General features: G+C 43.4%; 1 protein-coding gene and 1 long non-coding RNA gene across 4 annotated transcripts in view; one reads left to right on the top strand and one right to left on the bottom strand.

The window, feature by feature from the left end:
• The window catches only part of EPB41L4B (erythrocyte membrane protein band 4.1 like 4B), a 303377-nt gene that overhangs the window by 69858 nt on the left and 209893 nt on the right, over positions 1-23626 (bottom strand). For all 3 annotated transcript variants that reach the window (XM_059728506.1, XM_059728508.1, XM_059728507.1), the window contains exon 19: positions 11599-11666. In XM_059728506.1, coding sequence (XP_059584489.1) covers positions 11599-11666 — 68 coding nt within the window. The remainder of the gene's footprint in view (positions 1-11598; positions 11667-23626) is intronic.
• LOC109282772 (uncharacterized) overlaps positions 1-23626 on the top strand; it is a 38797-nt gene that overhangs the window by 10099 nt on the left and 5072 nt on the right. The window contains exons 2-3 of the long non-coding RNA XR_009462475.1: positions 558-710; positions 20865-21052. This is a non-coding gene — a long non-coding RNA (uncharacterized LOC109282772). The remainder of the gene's footprint in view (positions 1-557; positions 711-20864; positions 21053-23626) is intronic.

Here is a 23626-nt window from a genome sequence, read left to right on the forward strand (position 1 = left end):
GGATTGCTCAAATGGAGGGATGGCAACACAAGAGGGACCTGACATGGACGGATAGAAGACAGTCACCTCTAGTTCTAGATGACACAGAATTAGACCCCGCATTGCTGGAACATCTCCTCCAGTGCAGCTGGGGAACTGAATTGGGGCCCTGGCATCGCTGGGAGTGACTGTAGCAATGGAAAGTGCAGCAACAGAGGCTGCACCCACAACGGCCACCAGGCATGCTGCAAGGCAACAGAGCAACTGGAGGAGAAGACATTGGGTAATTGTAGTAGGTGACTCCCTGCTGAGAGGAATGGAGGGAGACATCTGCCGGCCGGATCCCACAGCAGAGGAGGTCTGCTGTCTCCCTGGGGCACAGATCTATGATGTCACAGGGAGGATCCCCAGGCTTGTTCAGCCCATAGATTATTACCCCATGCTCCTTATCCATGTGGGAACAAATGACACGGCCAGAAGCAATCCAGACTGCGTCATGAGTGACTACAAGGCTCTGGGAGCTGGGCTTAAAGGATTGGGGGCTCAGGTAGTTTTTTCCTCTGTGCTCCCTGTTGCAGGCCATGGTCCAAGGAGGCAAGAATGCATTGATGAGGTGAACCAGCATCTCCGATGGTGGTGCCACCAAGAAGGCTTCGGCTTCTACGACCATGGAGCCCACTTCAAGGACAGAGGACTCCTGGGGAGAGACAGCATCCACCTCACATAGAAAGGTAAGTCCCTCTTCTCAGCCAGGATGGCTGATCTCTTAGGGTTTTAAACTAAGACAGCAGGGGGATGGGGAAATGCTAACTGGAGCCCACCCAGGGACCAATATACAGGAAAGCTCCATTAACAATGAAACCAAGCAAGCCACTCTTACTGGAGCTCAGAAAACAGCTCCCCTTCAACACAACAGGTAGAAGGACTTAGGTGCCTGTACACCAATGCCAGAAACATGGGGAACAAGCAGGAGGAACTAGTCCTCCTGTTTTCCACTGGGCACTATGATCTAGTAAGGATCACAATGACCTGGTGGGACTCCTCTCATGACTGGAGCATAGCCATAAAGGGCTATGTCCTTCACAGAAGGGGTCAGGTAGGGAAGAGGTGAGGGTGTTGCCCTCTATGTGAAGGAGCAGTACACCTCCCTACAGGCCAATGTTGACCCCAAAGAAGAACAGCTTGAAACCCTCTGTGTCAAGCTCTGGGAGAGGTGTAGCGAGAGAGACCTATCTGTAGGTGTATACTAAAGGCTGCGTAACCAAGGGGAGGAACTTGATTTAGCGTTCACCCATGAACTAATGGAGGCTGCACATGCACGGGACATGGTTGTCATGGGTGACTTCAACTACCCAGACATCTCCTGGGAGGAGTGCTTGGCCAGCTCTGATCGATCACGATCCTTCCTGGCCAGCACTGAAGAGCTTTTTTTTTTGAACCAGGAGGTGCACAGGCCAACTAGAGGAAATGCAGTTCTTGACCTGGTCCTGGCCAAAGGGGATGACCTGGTAATCAACTTAAACATAGAGGGCAGCCTAGGTGACAATGACCGTGAAATCATTACGTTCACGGTCCATTGCAAGTCTGACAAAACAGATACCAAGCTTCAAGTCTTAGACTTCAAAAATGCAAATTTTAATAAGCTCAGGTCACTAGTAGAGATTGCCCTGAGAGACCAAGGACCACAGGTAAAGGGACCACGAGAAAAACGGTCGTTCCTTAAGGATACAATCTTTAAGGGTCAGAGAAAATCCATTCCCTTATGGAGAAAAAGTAGCAGAAGGGTCAAAAAACCCTCTTGGCTAAGCAGGGAAGTTGCAGCCCTCCTACAGAAAAAGAAAGAGGTGTACAAACAATGGAAGCTTGGGATAGCCTCCAAGGAAAACTACATGACAATGGCCCGCACTTGTAGAAAACAGATTAGGCAAGCTAAGGCAGAACCCAAACTAAACCTAGCTACAAGAATCAAGGACAAAAAGAAGTCCTTCTTTAGCTACATAGGGAGTAAAAGGAAAACTAATGGCAGTGTGGGGCCGCTGCTCTATGCCTCAGGATACCTGATCACTACCACTCAGGAAGAAACAGAACTCCTAGATGACTACTTTGCCTTGTTCTTTCACAAGACCAAGTGGAACAATATGCCAGGTAGGGCACAGAACGAGCAGGGCAGGATTGACACCATTCTCACCATTGCCATAGAACCGGTGTATGATCAATTAAAGAAATTAGATGTATATAAATCAGCAGGACTGGATGAACTCCACCAAAGAGTGCTGCAAGAGTTGGCCGAAGTAATTGCAGAGTCCCTGGCAAAGGTCTTTCAAAAATCATGGGCCTCTGGAGAAATCCCAGAGGACTAGAAGATGGCCAGTGTTCTGCCCATCTTCAAAAACGAGAGGCGTGAAGACCCAGGAAACTACAGGCCAATTAGCTTAACTTCTACTCCAGGGAAAATCCTAGAAATATTCATCAAAGAGGATATATGTGACAAATTTGCAGAAGGCATGGTACTGAATGATAGCCAGCAGGCTTCGTTGCGGGTAGGTCTTGTCTGACCAGCCTCATTTCTTTCTATGATCAGGTGACTTGTCACCTGGATGAGAGAAAAGCAGTTGACATCATATATCTTGACTTCCAGAAAGCCTTTGACTTGGTATCCCACAAGGTACTGATCAGAAAACCAGAAGATATCAGGCTCAACTGCGGGACCGTCAAGTGGGTGCAAACCTGGTTGCAGGATAGGACACAGAGAGTCCAAATGAATGGACCAGTGTCGTCCTGGTGAGATGTGGGCAGTGGCATAGCCCAGGGGTTGGTACTTGGTCCAGTGCTGTTCAGTATCTTCATCAACGACCTGGATGAGGGAGTGAAAAGTCCATTGGCCAAGTTCACAGATGACACCAAGATATGGGGGTTGTGCAGACCCACCCGCAGATAAGCTGCACATACAAGCAGACCTAGACAGGCTGGCATGTTGGGCAGAATGGAACCAGATGAGGTTCAACATAGAGAAATGCAAAGTGCCACATCTGGGAAGAAAGAACCCCCAGCACACCTACAGGCTGGGCATCGCTAACCTGACCAGCACTATAAATGAAAGGGACCTGGGGATAACAATAGACCCCGGCATGAATATGAGCCAGCAATGTGAGACTCATATTTATATTGATGCAAAACTGTGGCATGCATCAATCGATGCATCTCCAGTAAATCCAAGGTGATTCTCCCTTTGATTCTCCCTTTCAACACTGGTGCAGCCGCAGCTGGAGTATTATGTCCAGTTCTGGGCGCCGCACTTCAACAAGGATGTGCTAAAGTTTGAGAGGTCCAGAGAAGGGCCACCCGCATGATCAAGGACTTGCATGGCAAGCCATATGAGGAGAGGCTGAGGGATCTTGGACTCTTCAGCCTAAAGAAAAGAAGGCTGAAAGGGGACCTGATTGTGGCTTACCACTATATCTGAGGTGTACATCAGGGGCTTTGTGAACAACTGTTCACCGGGGTGCTCCGAGGGAAAACTAGAAACAACGGCCGCAAACTTCTGGAAGGTAGTTTCAGGCTGAACATTAGGAAAAACTTCTTTACAACTGGGGTGTCCAGATTATAGAACAAGTTCCCCCCAGAAGTGGTGCAATCATCTACCCTAGAGGTCTTCAAGACCTCTAGGGCAAAGTAAACCCCTGTGTCGTCTACAAATGGCCAAAGAAGCTAGCTGATGCCCAACCTTTCCATTACATTGTCTAGGCCTGGAGCACTCTATCAGGCCCTTCTTCAATACCTTTCTAATCATTAACTCCCCACTCTCCACACAGACAAGGCACTAGAAAATAATTTCATGGTATCCTATATAGTTCTGTGCAAAAGAGATACTTTGATAGAAGAAAAGGCTACCTTAATATGAGTAAACGTAGTATAATCTTTGCAAGCTACATTTTCAAAGAATGGAATCCGGAGTGTTTCTAGGCAGGATCTCAGAGCCTACCAAAAGCATGACTAACTTTCAGGGTCTGTATTTATCTCACCTCAGTCATTGTCACTGTAATTCTTGGAGCTACTGAAGTTACACTGGGGATTAGTCTATCTGTACTGGACGGAGGAAGAAATAAATTTACATACCCTAGCCTGAATGCTAGATCACTAGGGTAAGCTTGTCTTGCTATAGCAGTAAGAACCTGTAGTAAATGAGCCTCAGACAAAGGGAAAACCAGACAGCTAGCCATGGAAATCTCAGAAGGTTCAATTTAGATACTGAGCACAACTCTCTGAACTTGTGGAAGATTCCACCAGGCAGTGTGAATTCTATTACTTCTTTACAATCCCCCGACAACCAATACACCGTATGGCAAGTCCTCCCTGAACACCTTTAAAACAGGGATGTTTGCATCGGAAAAAGGCAATGGCTTGCTACCTCTTTCAAGCATTTTTGTAGTGGATTCCTTCTCTCCCCTCTCCGCCCCGCAGACACTTAGAACAGGAGTGCTCAACCCCCTGCCCATGGGCCAGACACAGCCTATGGGGCTCCCTGAAATTTGGCAGTGGTGGAGTGGTGGCACTACTCCCCTGCTGCCAAATTTCCAGACACATGGAAAGTTGCTGGGCCCTGAGCACTGGATCAGGTATCTGAGCTCAGCATGAAGGGCTGGGTAAGGGTGGCACTGGGCCCCACAGCCCCATCCCAGCATTTGGGGATAGGAGGGGGTAGTGCTGAGCTCCTGGGGCCCAATCCTGGTGAGAGGGGGTGGTGTTGGCCCCTTGAGGCCCAATCCCAGTGCATGGGGGCAGGAGGAAGTAATGCTGAGACATCACATCTTGTTTTGAGGAAACAAGCCAAAATAGCTTCTCTTAATCTTCCTGACCACAGAGAGGTCAGGGCCATATTACTAAATGCACTTAAAATGTGGGTAGCTCCACATTCAAGCAGTAAAGTACATCCTAAGTGCTCTCAGATTGTAGCAAAGTTACTATTTTTCATGCAAGGACTATCTCCAGATCATATTAAATGATGTGTTTAGCTACCACTGGACTGCTCCATGAAGATAACATGAGCCAAGTGCAATCCTCAGCCAGCCAGCTCTGACTCCAGCTAGGGACCCCTCTACTGTATCAAGCCTCCAGGTGAGATGAGGAAAGCCACACACATCAGGGGGATGAATCCTGGATTTTTCACTTGTCAGGTTCCTCCAGGATCAAGTTGAAAGCCAGATGCTCACAGCCCTAGAAGGTCCCAGGACTAGGATCGACAAATCAGCTGGTTCCAGATTCTGGTGCAGTGTTAGAGCTAGGACCAGCAATATGTGACCCATGCATGTTAGAGATCACAGGAAACACTACCGTGCCACTGCTCAGAACATCATCTAACTTTATTACTGCACAGATTTAACAAGTACTAAGTGTCCCGTGCAACAAGGCCTTACATTTAGCTGGTCAGAGAACTTATTTGACCACTCACAGCCCCCAAACACTCCAGTTCCAGATTTGAAGGAGAATCTACTACACTATTTTCCAGTCATTCTAGGGACAGAAACATTTTCATCTAAACTTGGCCAAACATTTGCAAAGTGACTTTAGCTATGAGAACCTAAAGCTAGCCAAATGCTGATAGGTCCCTTACAAACATTTTTCTCAGCCTTAACACAGCATGCCATGCTCTTCAAAATGACAACCACAAGCCAGCTATACTCTTGATTTGACACAGTCTGTGTAATGAGCCGAGCGGACTGACATCTTCTTTTAAGCAACATAGCAGCATTTTTTTATAACGCACCAGAAACAAGGGGAGCCTAAAATCCTCTGAAAGGGCACATACACAGGTTTTAATCCAACACCAAACAACAGTTTCCAGCAATAGTAACATCCTCAATCCAAATGATGCACACTCTGCAAAACTAAGAAGATCATGCTAGGGAACAGGGATTGGGAATCAGTTAGCAGTGTGCATTCATCTAATCAGTCATTTGCATGTTTGTCTACAGTGCTCTTGAATGTGTGGTGTTTGAAATTCAACTTGATCATAAAGATGGAGCTTGAGTGAACCTGGGGTACTATCTTAATGCACACAAGTGTGTATGAGGTCTCCCTCCAGGTTAGATGCGGTTATTTGTTCTTCTCCCAAAATCCCTTGGCAACAAGGATTGCAGAACTCCTACTTAAACCTGACATTTAAGCCTCTTCTACACCTGTTCTGTATCACTAAGAGCCAGTGTTGAAAGCAGATTGAAGAAAGGAGGAGGAGGTCCTAAGTGCACCCCTGTGAAGAGGGAACCGTGGCATTACTCTCCAAAACTGGAGAGAAGAGTGGGAAGTCTCCTTCTGCTGTTAGCAGAGAAGGAAGAGCTGATCTGCCTTCTGCCTCCTCCCAGCCTCCTACTTAAATCTCTATGTAGGATGATAGCCCAACTGATAATGGAAACATCAGAAGGCATTTAAAACATATTAAAATGTCTGTGGACTGTACAACCACACATAGTTTAGATACTTCCCTACTCTGAGAACTGTCTCGGCAACTGGAGTTTCAACTTCATATAATTCTTTCATACCTAAAATGACCGTGAATGCAGAAAGAGTCACAACACACATGGAAAATGGGTGACTAAACAGGCAAATATGTTGCTCCTTTATAAGAAGATGATGTTACATGCCATTAAGAGGCTATGTCCAAAATGGCTGGAGACCAGCTTGTGGCAAAAACCAGCAATATTGCACATACACGAGTAATTACTTCTTGAACCAGAACTAATTTTACAAAGAGCTATAGCAATTGTTAACCAAATTGAGTCTGCTATGGCAGATGCTAAAATAATTGCTCAGGGGAGTACAGGCCATGTCTAAGTAGTTAATTCTAAGTAGCCCCAAGGGATGACAAGGTTGAATGGTCACAAACTACTACAAGATCGTTTCAGGCCGGACATAAGGAAGAATTTCTTTACTGTCCGAGCCCCCAAAGTCTGGAACAGCCTGCCACCGGAGGTGGTTCAAGTGCCTTCATTGAACACCTTCAAGATGAAACTGGATGCTTATCTTGCTGGGATCCTATGACCCCAGCTGACTTCCTGCCCTTTGGGCGGGGGGCTGGACTCGATGATCTTCCGAGGTCCCTTCCAGCCCTAATGTCTATGAAAACTATGAAATCTATGAAATTCATTAGCAATGCAATCTCTAGACTGGCAAAGGAGTTGTGAGCAAGATGACTATAAAAGAGACAGTTCCTTCATCTAAACCACACGGTGAATTATACTAATTATAGCACTTTCTATTGCATCTCACCCACCCTGGTCCCTGACATACAAAAAACTATGCTTTGGTATCAGAGCTGCCTCTGTTCACCTTTACCACATTACCACACGCAAAGGAACTGTACAATATCATGAGTTCAGACAATCAGGATATTTTATTAATGCATGCTATAGTTATAAGTTTAGAAATCAGATACGTGAAGTCACTATCCCTGACACAACTGTCCTGCAGAAAGACAGGTGAATATTCCAGTATAATTTGGGCAGATACTGGGTTCAATTTTTAAATGAACACAGGGATATTTAAAGGGCATACATACAAGCAGATGGCAAGCCAACATGGCACATGTAGCAAATGCATAAGGTACTCACTCACGCTAGCTCGTTTCTCCTAAGCAAATTGATCATCATGTTCTGCACTAACTGAAACTTTTGTGTTGTTCTGGAGAGAAGCTTAAGCAGAAGTCTAAAAATAAAGGCATAGGCTACTGTGGGGACAAACTGCATTGGTGCCTGCAAATCTGGGAGAAGTTAGAGACCTAAGGGCATCAGAAGACTACTATACTGTCTGGAAAGCAAGGCAATGGTCACATTCCTTTAGCCTAAGTTTAAATTTGCTGATGATACCAAAATTTGGGGTGAGGTGGGCACGCCAGCAGGGAGGGAAAGACTGCAGCAAGACCTGGATAGGCTGCAGGGGTGGGCTAACAAAAACAGGATGCGTTTCAATACGGACAAGTGCAGGGTGCTGCACTTGGGCAGTAGTAACCAGCAGCACACTTATAAGATGGGAAACTCCCTTCTTGAGAGCACAGAGGCAGAAAGGGATCTTGGAGTCATTATTGACTCCAAGATGAACATGGGCCGACAATGTGAGGTCACGGTCGGCAGGGCTAACTGGACCTTATCGTGCATCCACAGGTGCATCTCAAGTAGGTCCAAGGAGGTGATCCTCCCCCTCTACGCGACACTGGTCAGGCCGCAGCTGGAGTACTGTGTTCAGTTCTGGGCACCCCACTTCAAGAGGGATGTGGACAACATTGAGAGCGTCCAGAGGAGGGCCACCCGCATGATCTGGGGACTGCAGGGCAGACCCTACAACGAGAGGCTACGGGACCTGAACCTGTTCAGCCTTCACAAGAGAAGGCTGAGGGGAGACCTGGTGACCGTCTATAAACTCACTAGGGGGGACCAGAAGGGTTTGGGGGAGACCTTGTTTCCCCTAGCGCTCCCCGGGATAACAAGGAATAACGTCCACAAGTTGTTGGAGAGTAGGTTTAGATTAGACATCCGTAAGAACTACTTCACAGTCAGGGCGGCTAGGATCTGGAACCAACTTCCAAGGGAAGTGGTGCTGGCTTCTACCCTGGGGGTCTTTAAGAAGCTGCTTGATGCCTACCTGGCTAGGGTCACTTGAGCCCAGTTTCCCTCCTGCCCAGGCAGGGGGTCGGACTTGAAGATCTACAAGGTCCCTTCCGACCCTACTTCTATGATTCTATGAAGGAGCTGCGTAATCCACAATTGTCCGCAAAATCAACTTAAAAAAACGCTTCATAAAAGTATAATGGTGGCTCCCCAGTGGGAGCCAGTGGTCCTCACTGCCTCACAGCCTGTTCAGGAGGGGATGGTGCCAGCTGGTGGGGTGGGTGGGAGGACAGCCAGCAGCTCACACAGTGGTTGCCCCTCATCCCTCCTCCCCCTGGAGCCTCTCCACCAATCAGCGGTGAGGGGCAGGGCTACCAGGAAATGCCTGAGAAATCAGTTCTTTGTGCTGTGATGAAGCTGCGAAAATGCCTTTGTCTGGCTGTAAATTAAGTAGGTCCCTAGCCAGGATGAAAAGGTCATACACCAAATAGGAGTAGCTGGGAATCTGAGAGAAAGGGGAAGTTTCAGTGCATGTTCTCACTTGAAAAAAAATGTTGGAAACGTTTTAAAACAGACTGCCAGACTAACAGGCACAGACTATATCATAAATATAAAGTGAAAGTATACATGCATTGGCATTAGCAGATTCAGCAGAAAACAACTATAGATTCACATGTGCAGATTCACTATCTCACAGAATCACTAAAAGAAGTTGGCAGGTAGGTGCCATGTCCTCAGACTGCCTTCTATTACCTTCTGGTAAACCCTGAAACAGCTCTAGTAAGTGCCTCCCACCCTGCTATGCTCCCTCCCTACTTAGCACCTATTCCTACTGGTGCTTGGTTGTATTACAGGAAGGGAAGAAAAGAAAAGACAGGGTAAGCTCTCTGTATGTTTCCTTGCTTGCATCCAGCCCAGGCTGTGGGAATCCAAGAGAGAATAGGATAGGCACTTGCAGTCGATAGAACTATTGATTGCAGACCCGTGAGCTTTTTGAAGTAATGTGTTCCTCCCTCGCTCTGCAAAGGCTGCCGTACAGTGATCAAAAACTGTGGTGAGCTACCATAATGAGCTGTTTGATATAGTCTGCTTAATTATCACACATCAAATCAATTTGTGCCCTGCTGCAACTGTGCTCAGAGCGACTTTCTGACAGTGCAGATGAACTAAAGGATGTTGCTGCCTTTCATTTAAAGGTAAAAATGTTCCCAGATATGCCACCATGCAAACTCCTCTATGATTCAGACAAAATTATTAGATTGCAATTAAGTCCTTGCCAAAGGAGTCCCTATCAAAATAATCAGCTCCCAGCACAACAAAACTGTTTTTCAGAGTAAGCCATCCAGAATACCAAAAAAATGCAAATCAACCAATTCTGCACACTGCACCAAATCCTTTCTTTCAATTCCAGGAAGTAGAAAAACAAGGAAAGGAAGCATATTCTGTGTTTGGATAGCACCTAGCACAACAGGGTGTGGACACGCATGCATTTGGATCCCTTTCAAAAGGGGAAAGGACAGCAGCTGGTCTGCTCCAATTGTCATGTGTGAATGAGCTGAGGCATAGCAGAACTGCTCCAACTAGAATAAGCAATGTTAAAGTTGGAGGGGCTTGCTACATTTGAATCATCCTTGGCTCAATACAGTTTAACAGCTGCTGCCTTTTGAAATGTGCCCAGTTTTAAAAGGGTTGCAAACATATATTTGTCCATACCTTCAAGGGGCTGTCAGGGGACTGGGAGACTGGAAAGACAACACATTTTCACTGCATAATCAGCCTTTACCGTGGTGTAAAGGAAAAACAAACACAACCATATAGAACCCTGGGGCATTTTTACGTGTGCTATGGGATGTGGTGTCGGGCACTTCAATTAGCAAGCTGTGCTAATTAAAAGCGCCTGTGCATCACATGTATCAGTGTTTCCGTGCTGAAAAAATGGTGGCAGGGCTCTTTGAACTAAAGCTCATCGACCCTATTTTATTTCAAAGCACCCCGCTGCCATTTTTTCAGTACAGGGATGCATGGGGACGCTGATACATGTGATGTGGAAGGCTGCTGGAGCGCATTAATTTCTGTGCCCCGGCAGACTCGATTAATCGAGTCTGCTCTGATGCGCTGGATTTCCAGCATGTCAGAGCAGGCTCTCCACACGTCTGTAGGAGCCCCTAGGGTTTCGTGTCATTTATTTCAATTGGGTGTAGAATTACCCTGGGGAAAACGGGGAAAACAACCGTGTGGGTGACATCTGTCTCAGTCTAATCCCAGGGTAGCCATCTAGCAAGGGAAATAAGCTATTACGTAATCCTCTGTCCTTGTGTAGCGGGGCACTGTAAAAGCACGTACAGCATGTAGCACCTCAGATAGCTGTATGTCTGTCGGCTCCAGATCTTGGTGCAATTTTTAAGCAGTGTACAAAACCAACGTATGTTTCACCAGAGCAAATGTGCTGTCTTATAAGGCCCTGGGGCTCCTAGGCACTACTGTACCACAAATATAACAATGAAGCAGCAGCTGCTGAAGATTTCATTGAACTAGGAACTGCAGTATACTGATCAAAGGCATGAGAGTGGAAATCAATCAAAAAATAAAAAAGCAAGATTATAACTTCAAAGCTATCCTGAATTTTAGCAAACTACTTAGAGGCCGATTCTTGTACAGATTTCCTACCAAAATGCAGCTATTTTTGCCTGTATGGTTGGACTGAATGACCTCGAGATCCCTTCCAACCATAATTTTCTATGAGTCTATGAATTGAAATTGATCATACAAGTCTTTCGAAGTTTCTTCCCTGCATCACCTATGATGATTTTTTTTTTTTAATATCTATAGTTAGACATACACATATGATCCCTGAAAAAATACTACCTAATCAGGCTAATTTTTTCTTTTCTGGCTACATTCGGCCCAGTAATTTAGATTAATACATATGGAGTTAGGGCATGCATGTTGTAGATCATGCTTTGAAAATTTACTATGTAATGTATTTATTTGTTGCTTTCCCTACAAACAAGAAGTAACAGACCTTACATTACGGTCCTGCAGGCTGGAGGTCTTGCTGGGATTTACAAGAGATGTCTCTTCTTTCCCAGCCTGTTAAAGGAAATGGCCAAAGTTTAGTATAGTGTTGTCACATTTATGATTATACATACATTTACCATAAAAATATTTCTATAAGCAGCAAACTACATGCAATTCATGAAATGGTTTTGGTCCCCAGATTTAAGAAGCAAGATGGTTTTTGTCTTCCATCCCGTTCCACTGTGATTCATTTTCATAGTTGATCAGCTGCATAATATTGTGCACAGAAGTAGGGTTTATTTTTGGGAGTGTTCCTTTAAATATCTAAGTAGTAGAAATATTAAATGAAAACATACCAAACATTTTTTTTTCCACTAAAAAAAGACCAGCTAAACTATTTACTACAGTTTTCTGCTTTCATAGCCACAGCCATTCACCTTATTAAATCTTATAATCCTTCATTCAACCATTGAAAGAAAAAATCAATAGCAAAAGCGATATTTCTACATAGAATCAATCTGGCCATACAGTCAGAAGAATGGCTTCTAAACCAGCATTTTTTTTCACAGTCTCTCCTGCATACAAAATCTTGAAATACTGCTAAAAATCCTTAAATGAAGTTTTCCATAAGAACAGTACAACACAGCATCTAATTTAAGCAGACTTCGATACATTAACTACTCTAGAATCTGCATTTAGGATTTCATTACCCCCATGCAAACACCAGCTAGATCAGTAACACCAGTAAAACTCTGGCACCTTTCTACAAATGTTGGCTAGACCAGAGTACCCCATGTCAGTAATGGATTATAGGCTGTGACTTCTTTTGTTTTCACTAAATAGAGGGAGCACAGTTGACCCAGGAATACAATATGTTAATTTTTCTTTGTTTATTAAAATGGAAAACAACAAAACCAGACATCTAGATAGATCTTTCATATTGGAAGCAGTTTAGAAACAGACAGTTAGCTTAAGATTGCATTTAGGAATTCTTGGAGAAAGTAGTTATTAAATGAAGGGTGCTATTTGTTGACCTCTGGGGCAGAGTAAAGGGTTTTTTGGCTTTCAAATTACAATATCTAAGGAGGATGCATTTAAAGAATAACACAGGAGGATGTACCTATTCCAGAAAATGTTGAGACTAAAATGTTTACTGTTTTTAAAAGAGGAGAGAGAGACAGCATCTGTTAATATTAAGTTTTTTAAATTAATGCTAATATAAATAATGTAATTTTAAAAGGAACTAGCTAGAGCATTCTCTGAATTATTATGTTAGAAATTAACACAGCTGGGGACATTTGGAAAATTCCAATATTTAAAAATGGTAAAGAAGTGATGACTCAGGGGTCCATAGACCAATTAACCTGATGTCAGTCCTGGGCAAAATAATGGAACAGTTCATTTGGGACCCAATCAACAAAGAATTAGAGGTTAAAAACATAATGAAGGCTTATCATCATAGTTTCATAGAAAGTAGGTTTTGTCAGACAAACTAGTTATCTTTCTGGAATAGGATTGTTCTTTTTGATAGAGTATACTTTGATTTCTCCTAGGCATTTGGGAGAAATGCCTGAGACTTCTTTATTTAACTCCCCCCCCCAAAACGTTATATGGATTTAACTTGCCACACATTGGATGGAATAAAAACTAGCTTAGTGACAGGTCCCAAAGAAAAATTGTTATTCAGGAGATATCAATAAGTGGCTCCCACAGTAATCAATTCTTGATCCAACACTAGTGTTTTGGCAATGATCTAGATAGTAACATAAAACCTTTGCTGATTAATTTTGTAGATAACACAAGTTTAGTAGGCTAGTAAAAGGAGACAGGTTACTCTGCCATACTGATGACTCACCTAGTTATATGGTAATAATAATAATAATAAATGTGTTTTAATTTCTAGGAATAAAAAAATACAATTTACACATGGAATTCTCATCTTGGAAAGTAATGGCTCAGAAAGGGCCTGAGAGGTCATCATAGACAGATAATCAGTGAAATGTTGAGACTAAAACAGCTAAAGTGAGGATCTTTGGATGCATAAAAGGGAAAGTATCTTTGGACAGGTCAAACACCTGGCCATAGACGGTTGAGAAGCCTAGTCCAAAGTTTGTACATTCACAAGCTAGCTCTTTCTTACAATGTAATTTGTGTAGAGAAGGGGGGGGGGGGAGGGGATGAGGGTGGGGAGGGCAGATGGCTCATGTAGGTGTATTATAGAGTCAGTATTCCCTTGCTCTGTGATGATTATGGAAGGTTGTGATGCTTCACACACAGCTGCTGTATTTCTGAATGCTGGAAATGTGAATTTTTCAGAACAGAATATTTATCATTACATTAGGGATGATCTAGGAATAGCTATGCCATTGCAATTGTATAGGTATTTCCCACGCTTCTGGGCTTTGCTGGTTGTCCCATGGGGCTGAGATGAATTGTTTTCCTCTCCTGTTGCTACATGTGTCAGGTTTTGTTTTCTTGCACCCCTCCTTCCCCAGAAGCACTGGGTGTTGGCTGCAACCAAAGCTGGGAATTTTGACTGGGGTGTGCCAATGCACCTCCTGGGACTAAAATTTGGGGGTTCCTGGCTAGAGAGTCTTGCCCTTATGCTCAGGCTCAGACCAATTCCAACATTTGGAATCAGGAAGAAATTTTACCCCATGGTCATACTGGTACAGATTGTGAGGGGCTTTGCCTTCCTCTGAGCAGGGGTATGGCCCTCTTCCTTGGATCACTCAAGTGTAATTTAACAACCCTTGCAGCAGCAAGGCACTGACCAGCTTTACCTATAGCAGGCCTTGTGGTTGTATATCAGAGTTGACTGCATTATTTTAGTAATAGGTTAGACAAGAATTTGCATGGGACCATTTGCATAGGATCCTGCCTCAGACAGGGGGTTGGATTACATAAGTGGGCGCCACACCTTTTTGACAGGCATGCAGCAAATTAACCCTGCATCCTTCTTGAGTGCCACTCCAATACATTTTCCTTACCTGATCTGCTGCTCAGTTTTTTCTGCTCCCTGATCAGGCTGCTGCTCTGCTTTCTGCCCTATCTGCTGTTATGCTGCCTGTCCTCTCCCCAATCTGCTGTGTGCCACACATAAAGGCAATACCACTTGTGGCACCCATGTTGCACATTAGCCACCCCTGGATTAGAGACCCTCCAGAGGTCCCTTTCAGCCCTACTTTTCTATGGCTCTATGATCTTAATTGCTCACTATTTGTCAGACTGATTCATTTTAAAAACTATGAATTTTGCTTTATTCCATTTTTAACCTACCAAACTGAAGTGATCTGAATGTTAAGATGCACTCAACAAACTAAACAGTAGAGAACTGAGAATGGAAGTGCAGAAAATTAGAAAAGTCAGCAATTGTAACTGCAAATGAGATTATTAGAATTCTGTCTCATTCAGTACAATGAAGTGAGTGCCTCATTAGCTAGCTAAGAGCACAATTGTCCCCAAGAATTAACCCTTAGTCTCTTTCCAGCTCTGTTACTTTCAAGTCCCAAATTCATGCTGCTAACCCAGGCATTGACCTATTCTAAAACATGGACCAACTCACTATCAGGTTCAGGAAGGTGGTGTGTTCTTAAACATTGTATTTTTTCCTCATTATTTACAGAATACAAAATGACACTTTAAGCCAGAATAGTGGGTATTGTAGATGAGCCAGAAAGAGAGACTCTCACTGGAAACTGCATTTCTGCAAAGAGAAACCAGAAACAAGGGTGCTCTTTCTTTTGTGGAATCCAATTACTAAGACACTCAACATGGCAGCAGACTTTTGGCATTGTTTTCTCCTAACTCTGCAAATCTTTCCAACTCACCAGCCAACAACTTCCTCAGAGGACTAAAAGATCTGACCCACAACCAAGAAATAACATTCTATATATTTGGTAAAACCCCAGAGGAAAGCCTGGATTGCTGAGCTCCTTGAAGAAATGCAGGTAGTAGGATCAAGATCTAGCTTTCTACTCAGAGACCTCAGCATTCCCTAAAGAGGGAGGGTGAAGGTATACATTACACTTAGACTATACTAAGGGCACTTAGGATGTGAACATTCAAATATTAAAGGAAAGTACTCTCTGAGTGTCTCAAAGTTATGCCACTTCAGGTGAGGGTTAACTTTGGGCCATGCATCCTACCTCATAAGTTGTTAGGGTAACTTCAGTCTGCTCCATTATGATAAAATGAGCAATTTGCAGTCCTCCAGAATCCCAGGATGCACCATTCCCAACTGCCCCACTCCCCCCTGCAGCCTCCCAAAGCGTGGATAGAGCCCAGGTATCCTCAACAGCCCTCTAGTGGCAAGTCAAAGCGGTGTAGGCAAGAAGTGGTATTAACCCTTAACATGAGACTTCTCAAAGTACAGTCTACCTTTAACTCTGCTTAATATTCCAGAGTAAGTCCAGTCTAAGTCTAATGTGTACCTTCACCCAGAGTTTCTCTAGTATCATTCAGTACTTGTAGGGAATTTATATCAGCAAGTAGCCATGGGCAGCTGAAAGCTACTCCTCCAAAGCCTGGCATTTGTATAATAATGATATATGAAGACAGAAATTAAGTGACATGTGGCTACTCAGCAGATTTCCTCTACTGAGGCAAATTCTCTTTCCCTAGGAATCAGTCATGATATAAGAGGATGAGTTTTGATGCCTGGGAGGCAGGGTAGACCATCTGGTACTTAGGCTTCTTTCATATGTGGTCACATACTCTAAGTTATTACCAAACAGGAAATAGCTTGCTGCCAAATTATAGAACAGAACCCAGAAACAAAGAATGCACACAGCATAAGCAAGCTGACTACATTTTGCAGAGTTCTTTTATTCTAAGGCAGCAGACTTTTATGTTTTGAGAGATACTGAAACCCCACATAAATCTTCTGCTGGGATTTATGAAGTGTGTGTGCAAGTCATAAGGCTCTTGTCTATGTATACAGAGCACAGCACCACAGGGCATACGGAAAAAAAAAAACGATGGCTGGGCTGCATTTCAGTCAGCAAAGCCAAGGAGGAGATGGAAAATGTTTTCTGCACCAGCCTGTCAGTTCAGGAATGAGATCATGACACCTTGTAGCTGAAGAGGTTGCCTGGTGAATTGAGTCTTTGTAACCTTGCTCTTCCTTGTTATGCTGGCTATGTGCACAGAAGTATCAAATAAGGCCGCAAAAAGATTTTGTTATACTTGACTATCCATCCACCTGATGGATGGCTTGATCTTGATGAATAAAGGTTAAAAGGCCAAGAGAAGGATCAGATAAGGTTCCTGCCCTAGGTGTGATGCATTCAGCACTCCTTCCCCATGGCTCCTGAACAGAGACTAGGACTATAGGATAGTACACTCAGTAGGCTGACACTGTACAGCACATGCCATGTTCTTCAGAACTCAAGCAAGAGACTCAGCCACTTATAGCGCCATGAGCTGTGGGTCCAGCATCCTAAACAAAGGATGCTCTTTGTGTTTACAACACCCAAATGACATCTTTTCTCTCTCATGACCGTCAGTATGATCATACCAACTCTCTGCACAATGAACATCTGCACTCAGAAAAGAAGTCAATTGAAATATCTGATCCCAAGGTGTGGGCTACATGGTAAGTCCATGGTAAACCCACATCTTGAATCCTGCATGTAGCTCTGGATATAGCAGAACCAGAAAAGATACAGGGAAGGGTAATCAGGATGATCAGGGACACGGAGAGTCTTCCAGCTAAGGAGACACAGAATAGGCTAAGATTTTTCATCTGGAAGAAAAGACAACTGACAGGGAATAGGAGAAAGATTTATAAAATAATGAATGGTGGAGAGAAAGTAAATAGGGATTTAATTAATTGCCATCTCTCAAAATATCGGAACTAGGGGACATAAAAGAAAATGATTAGGAAGCAGATTTAAAACTAACAAAAGGAAGTCCCACGCCGCCCCCCCCCCCCCCCCCCCCCCCGCCACAAGCACACACACTACACAGCATGTAACTAACTTTGGGAACTCATTGCCACAGGATGTTGCAGAGGCTGACAGTTTAACCAAAAAGAGGATTAGACAAATTCATGGAGGATAGGTCCATCAGTGGGTATTAAATGCAATAGTATGGCTACAGCCTTTAAATTAGGACTCCCTAGGCCTCTAAATATTGGCGGGGGGGGGGAGAGGTAGGGGACACATCAGTCTAGAATGCACCAGCTGCTACTTCTAGATGATCCTCAAGGACAGCCCTGCATAATACTCTTCCCCTTAGTTTTCACCCTGTGCTACTGTGAGATACAGGATAATTGGTATATGGATCTACGTTCTGATTCTATATGACATCTCTTAGGCCTCTGGCACATGTTACATTTAAGACATGATTAGCCAGTTAATTAAACATGAGTAATAACTTTGTGGCTGGTCCCTATTGCTCCATTAGCTGAATGCATGGCAGGCTAAGGTTTCCAGCTGCAGGGGCACACACCATGTGCCCCTGTGGCTGGGAGCCCTGTAAACTTCCAGCCATGAGAGCTTGCTATTTGCTAGTGCAAGGGGAGCCTGGGATCAGGAAAAAGCTGACTCCTGAGGTGCTCCAGCTGATGGGAGAAGCAGCAGTCTTTGAACTAAAAGCTGCAGCAAACAACTGAGTGACTTGTCCTTATTTTGGCAACTCCCTGCAAATTAAGCATGTTCTGAAACAACTGAGTATGAACAAGCTGGGTTCCAATATAAATCTGAATAAACCTGTTGTTGTCATCTTTTCTCCCCGTTTTTGCTTTATTTCTTTTTCTTAAAGCAGTGCCCTTGAAGCTCGTATAATTTGAGTGCTCTGTCACCCTCCCCCCCCCCCCCCCCCCCCAAGAAAAGCCTCAGGGTGGCTTACAATAAACCTGGATAAATTATAAAAAAAATAGAAAGATGACTTTATTTTAAATATTTTATAAGTAAAAAAGCAAGTCCCCAAACAACGCCCCCCAACTTCACCCCAGCTGCTAAAAACACATACAACTTAAAGGTCTTAAAATGCTTCAAGATGTCCAGGCTTGGACTCTAACAGGCCTCAAGAGAAAGGTAATTCCAAAGCTGAGGAGCAGCTATTGAGAATGACCTCCTGTGCTGTTTCACTGAAGAAACTTGGTGCACAAATTGCAGGAGGTTGTGCCCAGTTGACCTTAGGGATCACAATGCAAAATAAGGTAGAAGGCGGTTCCTTAGGTATGTAGGGTCCAGGCCAGTTAGTGATTTATAGGTCAAAACCAGCACAGTGAATTGCACCCTGAAAACTACTGGAAGCCAGTGCAGACTCTGGAGCACTGGAGTTAGGTGCTCCTAGTGACCCATCCATCTTGGAAGCAGGCTGCATGCAGCATTCTGCACCAGCTGCTGCTTCCAGACAATTTTCAAGGGCAGCCCTGCACAGAGCAAATAATAATTGCTGTATTGCATGTATTAAGGACCCCCAGTCACAGCTTCAAATCTCATACTTATATTCTTCTGGATTCCTTTAATTTCCAGTTTGCTCACATTTAAAATTAAACAAATCTGTTTCCTTTCAGAGAGAATGCAGGAAATTGGGATTATAGCCATTTAACATGCCATTGTTGTGAAGAATTAAAACTGATGTGATGTCGTGCTCATTGTAGTTGCAGTCAAGAATTCCATAAAAATTGCTTCTTTTTACTTTTATTAAAATTTTGAACAATTTTATTGCTAATCCAAGGAGGTGACTAATAGCACGATGTTTCAGCACAGCTTCATATAAACACAGCAGCAGTATAAGCTTCTTTCTTCACAGACAGAACTCAGTCTGAGCACTTCCACCTTGACCTGTTAGACTCCTACCACATCAATTTTAAGAAACCAGCCTGTGCACTGGTCTTGTGATATGCAGGCGAAGGGGCCAGGAAGAAATCAGCAAAATATAATCCATGATGGAGGACAGGCTAATATGCTTGAGATTTTGATCAGTTCAAGCTATTTGAGCAACCATCTAGCCAAAGACAAGAGCTCCCCTAGGCAATGAGAAGGATTTGTTCAAACCCTGTTATCTTTCACATAAGATTATAAAACCTCATGTGTCTTTTATAAGCCAAACTCATTTTCCCTGGCCTGATTAGGATTTGGTTCTTCCATGACAGAATAAAGCACTTAAGACTTGTATTATATAAATAACAATCTAACATTTTTCTTGACTTCAGCCTGTGGGGAAGAACTTGGAAAACACATTCACTAACTTCTTCAGGCACTGTATTTTTAAGAGGTTTTATAAATTACTGACAGCTGGATTCAAGTAGTAATGATGAAAAGGCAAAGAACCACTAGAGCTGTATCTAGTAAAGGCTGTAGCATGAGTCACATTGCTTGTGCTCCCTGGCTATGATAAATAATACATGGATCCAACGTTCATTTGCATTTGGAGGTTTGTTTTGTATTTGCTGCAAACCGAACAAAACCTAATATGGCATTTTATCAATACCAATTTTGAGATGCAATTCCAGTGGCGTAGTCTAATCCAGCAATTAAAAAAAAAACTAGACAGGGCAAGTAAAGGTCACATATTAGCATGCCCCAAGTCACGCATCTCAAAGTGCAACTGCATCGTAAGTATGTGAGGGTGTATACGGTATGCGAGAAAGAAGTGCAGGAAAATAAGGGAACATGTAAATCTGCAGTAGCTTAAAAATGTTGCATATGTACAAAAGGTTTTCAGGTGGAACAGTTTAGTACTAGCCAGAAAAGTGGAAGACACTGTCCAAAGCACAGACTTGCAGGGCAAGGTTGAGTAGAGACTGTGGCATATGGGCCAAGGTGTTTTTGGTGCTCTCTGGGAATGATCCAGTACACTTAAGGTCTAAGGCATGGACTGGCAGAGCTGTAGTTCTTTGTGTCTGAGAGTAGCAAGAAAAAAAAACCCACCAGAGAAAAAGAAGCATAAAAGCCTAAGACAGCCCAGACAAGTGCTGGGAATATAGGCCTCAGAAAAACCCTGCCAAGTATCACAGTTAGCTAGAAAGGGATTTGCGACTGTGAATAAAGAAACTCTCTCCTGCTCTCTCTTTCCTACTGTGCTCAGGGACACAGGACTTTGTCAGAAATACCTGACTTCTCCCATCGATTTCTCCTCCTCCCAGAAAGTCTACATCATCTGAAATTTGGCAAACTGCTTAGTCAAAAAATCCTCACATTCAGCTCCCTCTAATGTCATTGCAATGTCTGTTGAGGGATGAGATTGGCTGTTGCTGTCCTCAAACACATTAGAACAAAATAGTACTGATATTCACTGTATAATCTATTCTCCTAGGGATAAGATATCACATTCAACCCTAGTGTGGCTTCAGAGACTTCGGTGGATCCAAGCAATTGGCTGGCCCTTGTGGGAAGAGGATTAGAAGTGAAAACTACTCGGAGAAAATAAGCACCTGTTTTAAAAGACCAACTAGAGAAGAACAGGACACATCTTTCCAACCAAGACAAGAACATCCTGTTAAGGTATCTATAAATTTGCATAAGAGTCTGTGCATAACTCCAAGGATAATTAGGATTTGCCCTGAACTAAAATAGGTAGAAATAGCAAATCAGTTTCTGCTAATACCCTTTCTTTCATCAGCTGGGCCATGAAAACTGCTCAACAAAAGGGACTCATTATGGGACTGACAAGTCCTATGATCAGTTGCCCCATATCAGCACTGATTCATGTGAACTGTAACTGGTTTTAAATGCTAGGGAGAGCTGGTCTTTTGTATCCTTCATTGCTGGTTTAGCCTCCTTACTCTCAAAGGAGCATTCTGAAAAGGAAAAAAAAGAGCTTGTCAGTAGCTTCCCAGTGCTTGCAGCTCTCCTGGTGCTTAATTATGTGGGAACTGTGACGTAGCCTGTCAGCTAGAAAGTGTTGGATCCCTATGGTGCAGTTTGAAAGAGTTGTTGTGAAATATTGCTAGTTTGCTATAGAAATACAGACACCGTGCTGAGCAATTGGTCTGGCCTTCAACAATGTGTGGGTTCACCATGTTTTTTACCTAGCATCTTAGTTACTATGTGCATCTGCGTGCACTTGCATAACCTACACTTCTTGTGGCTTGATCCTCCAACTAACTTTACTGCACAGACATCTCTCTTTTCACTAAATACATAAATTCACTCATGTTAGTTTCCTGCTGCTCTGTAACTCTAAAATATATGCAGGACTGAGTAATCTTCAACACAGAAAGAGGAATGTTAGATCTCTAATTCAGCACTTTGGCTGAGGAAGGATGAAGAAACACTATACAGGAAAGTGATAAGCAGCTCTTCAGCATGACTCCAAATGGAAATTGAGTGAAAACCTCACCTTTAAGGTCCTGTTTTGGAATACACTATAATTTCCCTTACTTCTTACCTTTGACGTTGCAGTGCTTAGAATTGTGTTTTGAAGGTACTGCAGCACTCTTGAACAATCATTTAAAAAAAAAAAAATCACTATTTTCACCTCCAAACACTCTTCTCTCTTTTTTTAAATCTCGCATCCATTCATACCATTGTTAGAAACTATACCACTGGCTAACAAACAGGTTCTTGTTATGCTGAGAAAAAATAGTTTTTTAAAAAGTTTCTAAAAGTTTTTTAAAAGTTTCTAAAAGACAAATTTTTAAAGGTATTCCCTGTATAGCAATTCTGGCTGCATTGTACCATTAGTTCATCTCTTTTCCTAGTGCTTACGCCACAAGTATCCAGCCAAGTTTTCTTAGGGATGGTATATCAATGGGGAACTTACAAGGGCAAAGACCTTTTAGGACTCTGAACAAAAAAGAAAAAGAAAAAACAAATCCTCTGCTAGGTATCAATCTTGGATATTTAAAAATATTTTGTTTTGGATAAATAAGCATGAGAGAGAGAGGAAGAGAGAGAGCATGTATTTGTGTGTGTAAAACAGATCAGTTCACTGTTCTTTCTACTTTTGAGGAAATTTGCTTCTCATGCGTGTGATGCCATGCAATAAATAGCGAAGAGAGGCATGTGCTGTAGGTAATAGAAAACAGGCTGTGGCCCCTTAGAAGTTAGTATAAGATTCTGCATAATTCCTTAACTGTATTCTGTCCTTCACAGATACGTTATTTAATCCCAACAAACTTGCAGCTAAAATAAGAGAAGACATTGTACACGCTGAGCTCAACTAATAAGGAAAGAAGGGCACTGGGAGCTGCCTAGAGTAGTCTGCAATAAAGAAGGGATCATTTTTTCCTTGCCTTCCTCTCCAAAGGTCTGTAGGAAGTGCAATGTTGGTTTCCACCAGTTTTAGCTGTAGGAGTGATGAAGAAGGGAACCTTTGCTAACAACAGCATTAGACTAGGTAGCACACTGGACATTCTGTGCTTCTCTCTAGAGTCAGCGACTCTACCCTCCTGAATATATTTTCCTCCCCGCTTTCTCCTTGGGAGAGAAGCATCACTGGTTCTTGCTCTCCCATTCCTCTCACCTGCTTACATAGACAAATGCAAGGAGCAAGCAACAAGCAGCTGTGTTCCCTTCTTCCAGCAACAGAAGAAAAGACCATTTGGATTCTCAGTCACCCTGGAGTGCTGTAAGGGTGCCCTGGAACAGTGTGCAATATTAGCACTGTTAGTGGGCAAACACCTACACATGATTCACAAGACAACCCAGGCATGCCAAATAGGAATTCACAGTGTCAAGACCTGCTGTGGTCTTTCTGAGTTCTTTGCAACAGAAAATTTACTCTATTATTTTTCCATAGGCAAAAAAAAAAGTGAAAGCTAACAAGTGGCATTTCCTGGGGGGAGGGCTTTGAGCCTAATGAGGCTGAGAACCACTGGGATCGACTCAGATGAGTGGGGAACAAAGTGGATGAACTAATAGGGCAGATTTATTGTACCCTCCAGGAACACCTTGAGACCCCATCCATAGCCAGATTCCTAGTGCTGGGGGATGAATTTCTTCCCAGCTCTGCCTAAACTGATTGCTTTAGTTAGTCCTTCATTGCCGCATTACTAAAGGAGCTGTGCAAAGCATGGTCCATAAGTTAGTTATTTTCACAATATTCCTAGGTGGCCAGGAAGTGTAATTGTCCTC

The sequence above is a fragment of the Alligator mississippiensis genome, chromosome 5 (assembly GCF_030867095.1).
Source record: "Alligator mississippiensis isolate rAllMis1 chromosome 5, rAllMis1, whole genome shotgun sequence".
NCBI classification, from domain to species: domain Eukaryota; kingdom Metazoa; phylum Chordata; order Crocodylia; family Alligatoridae; genus Alligator; species Alligator mississippiensis.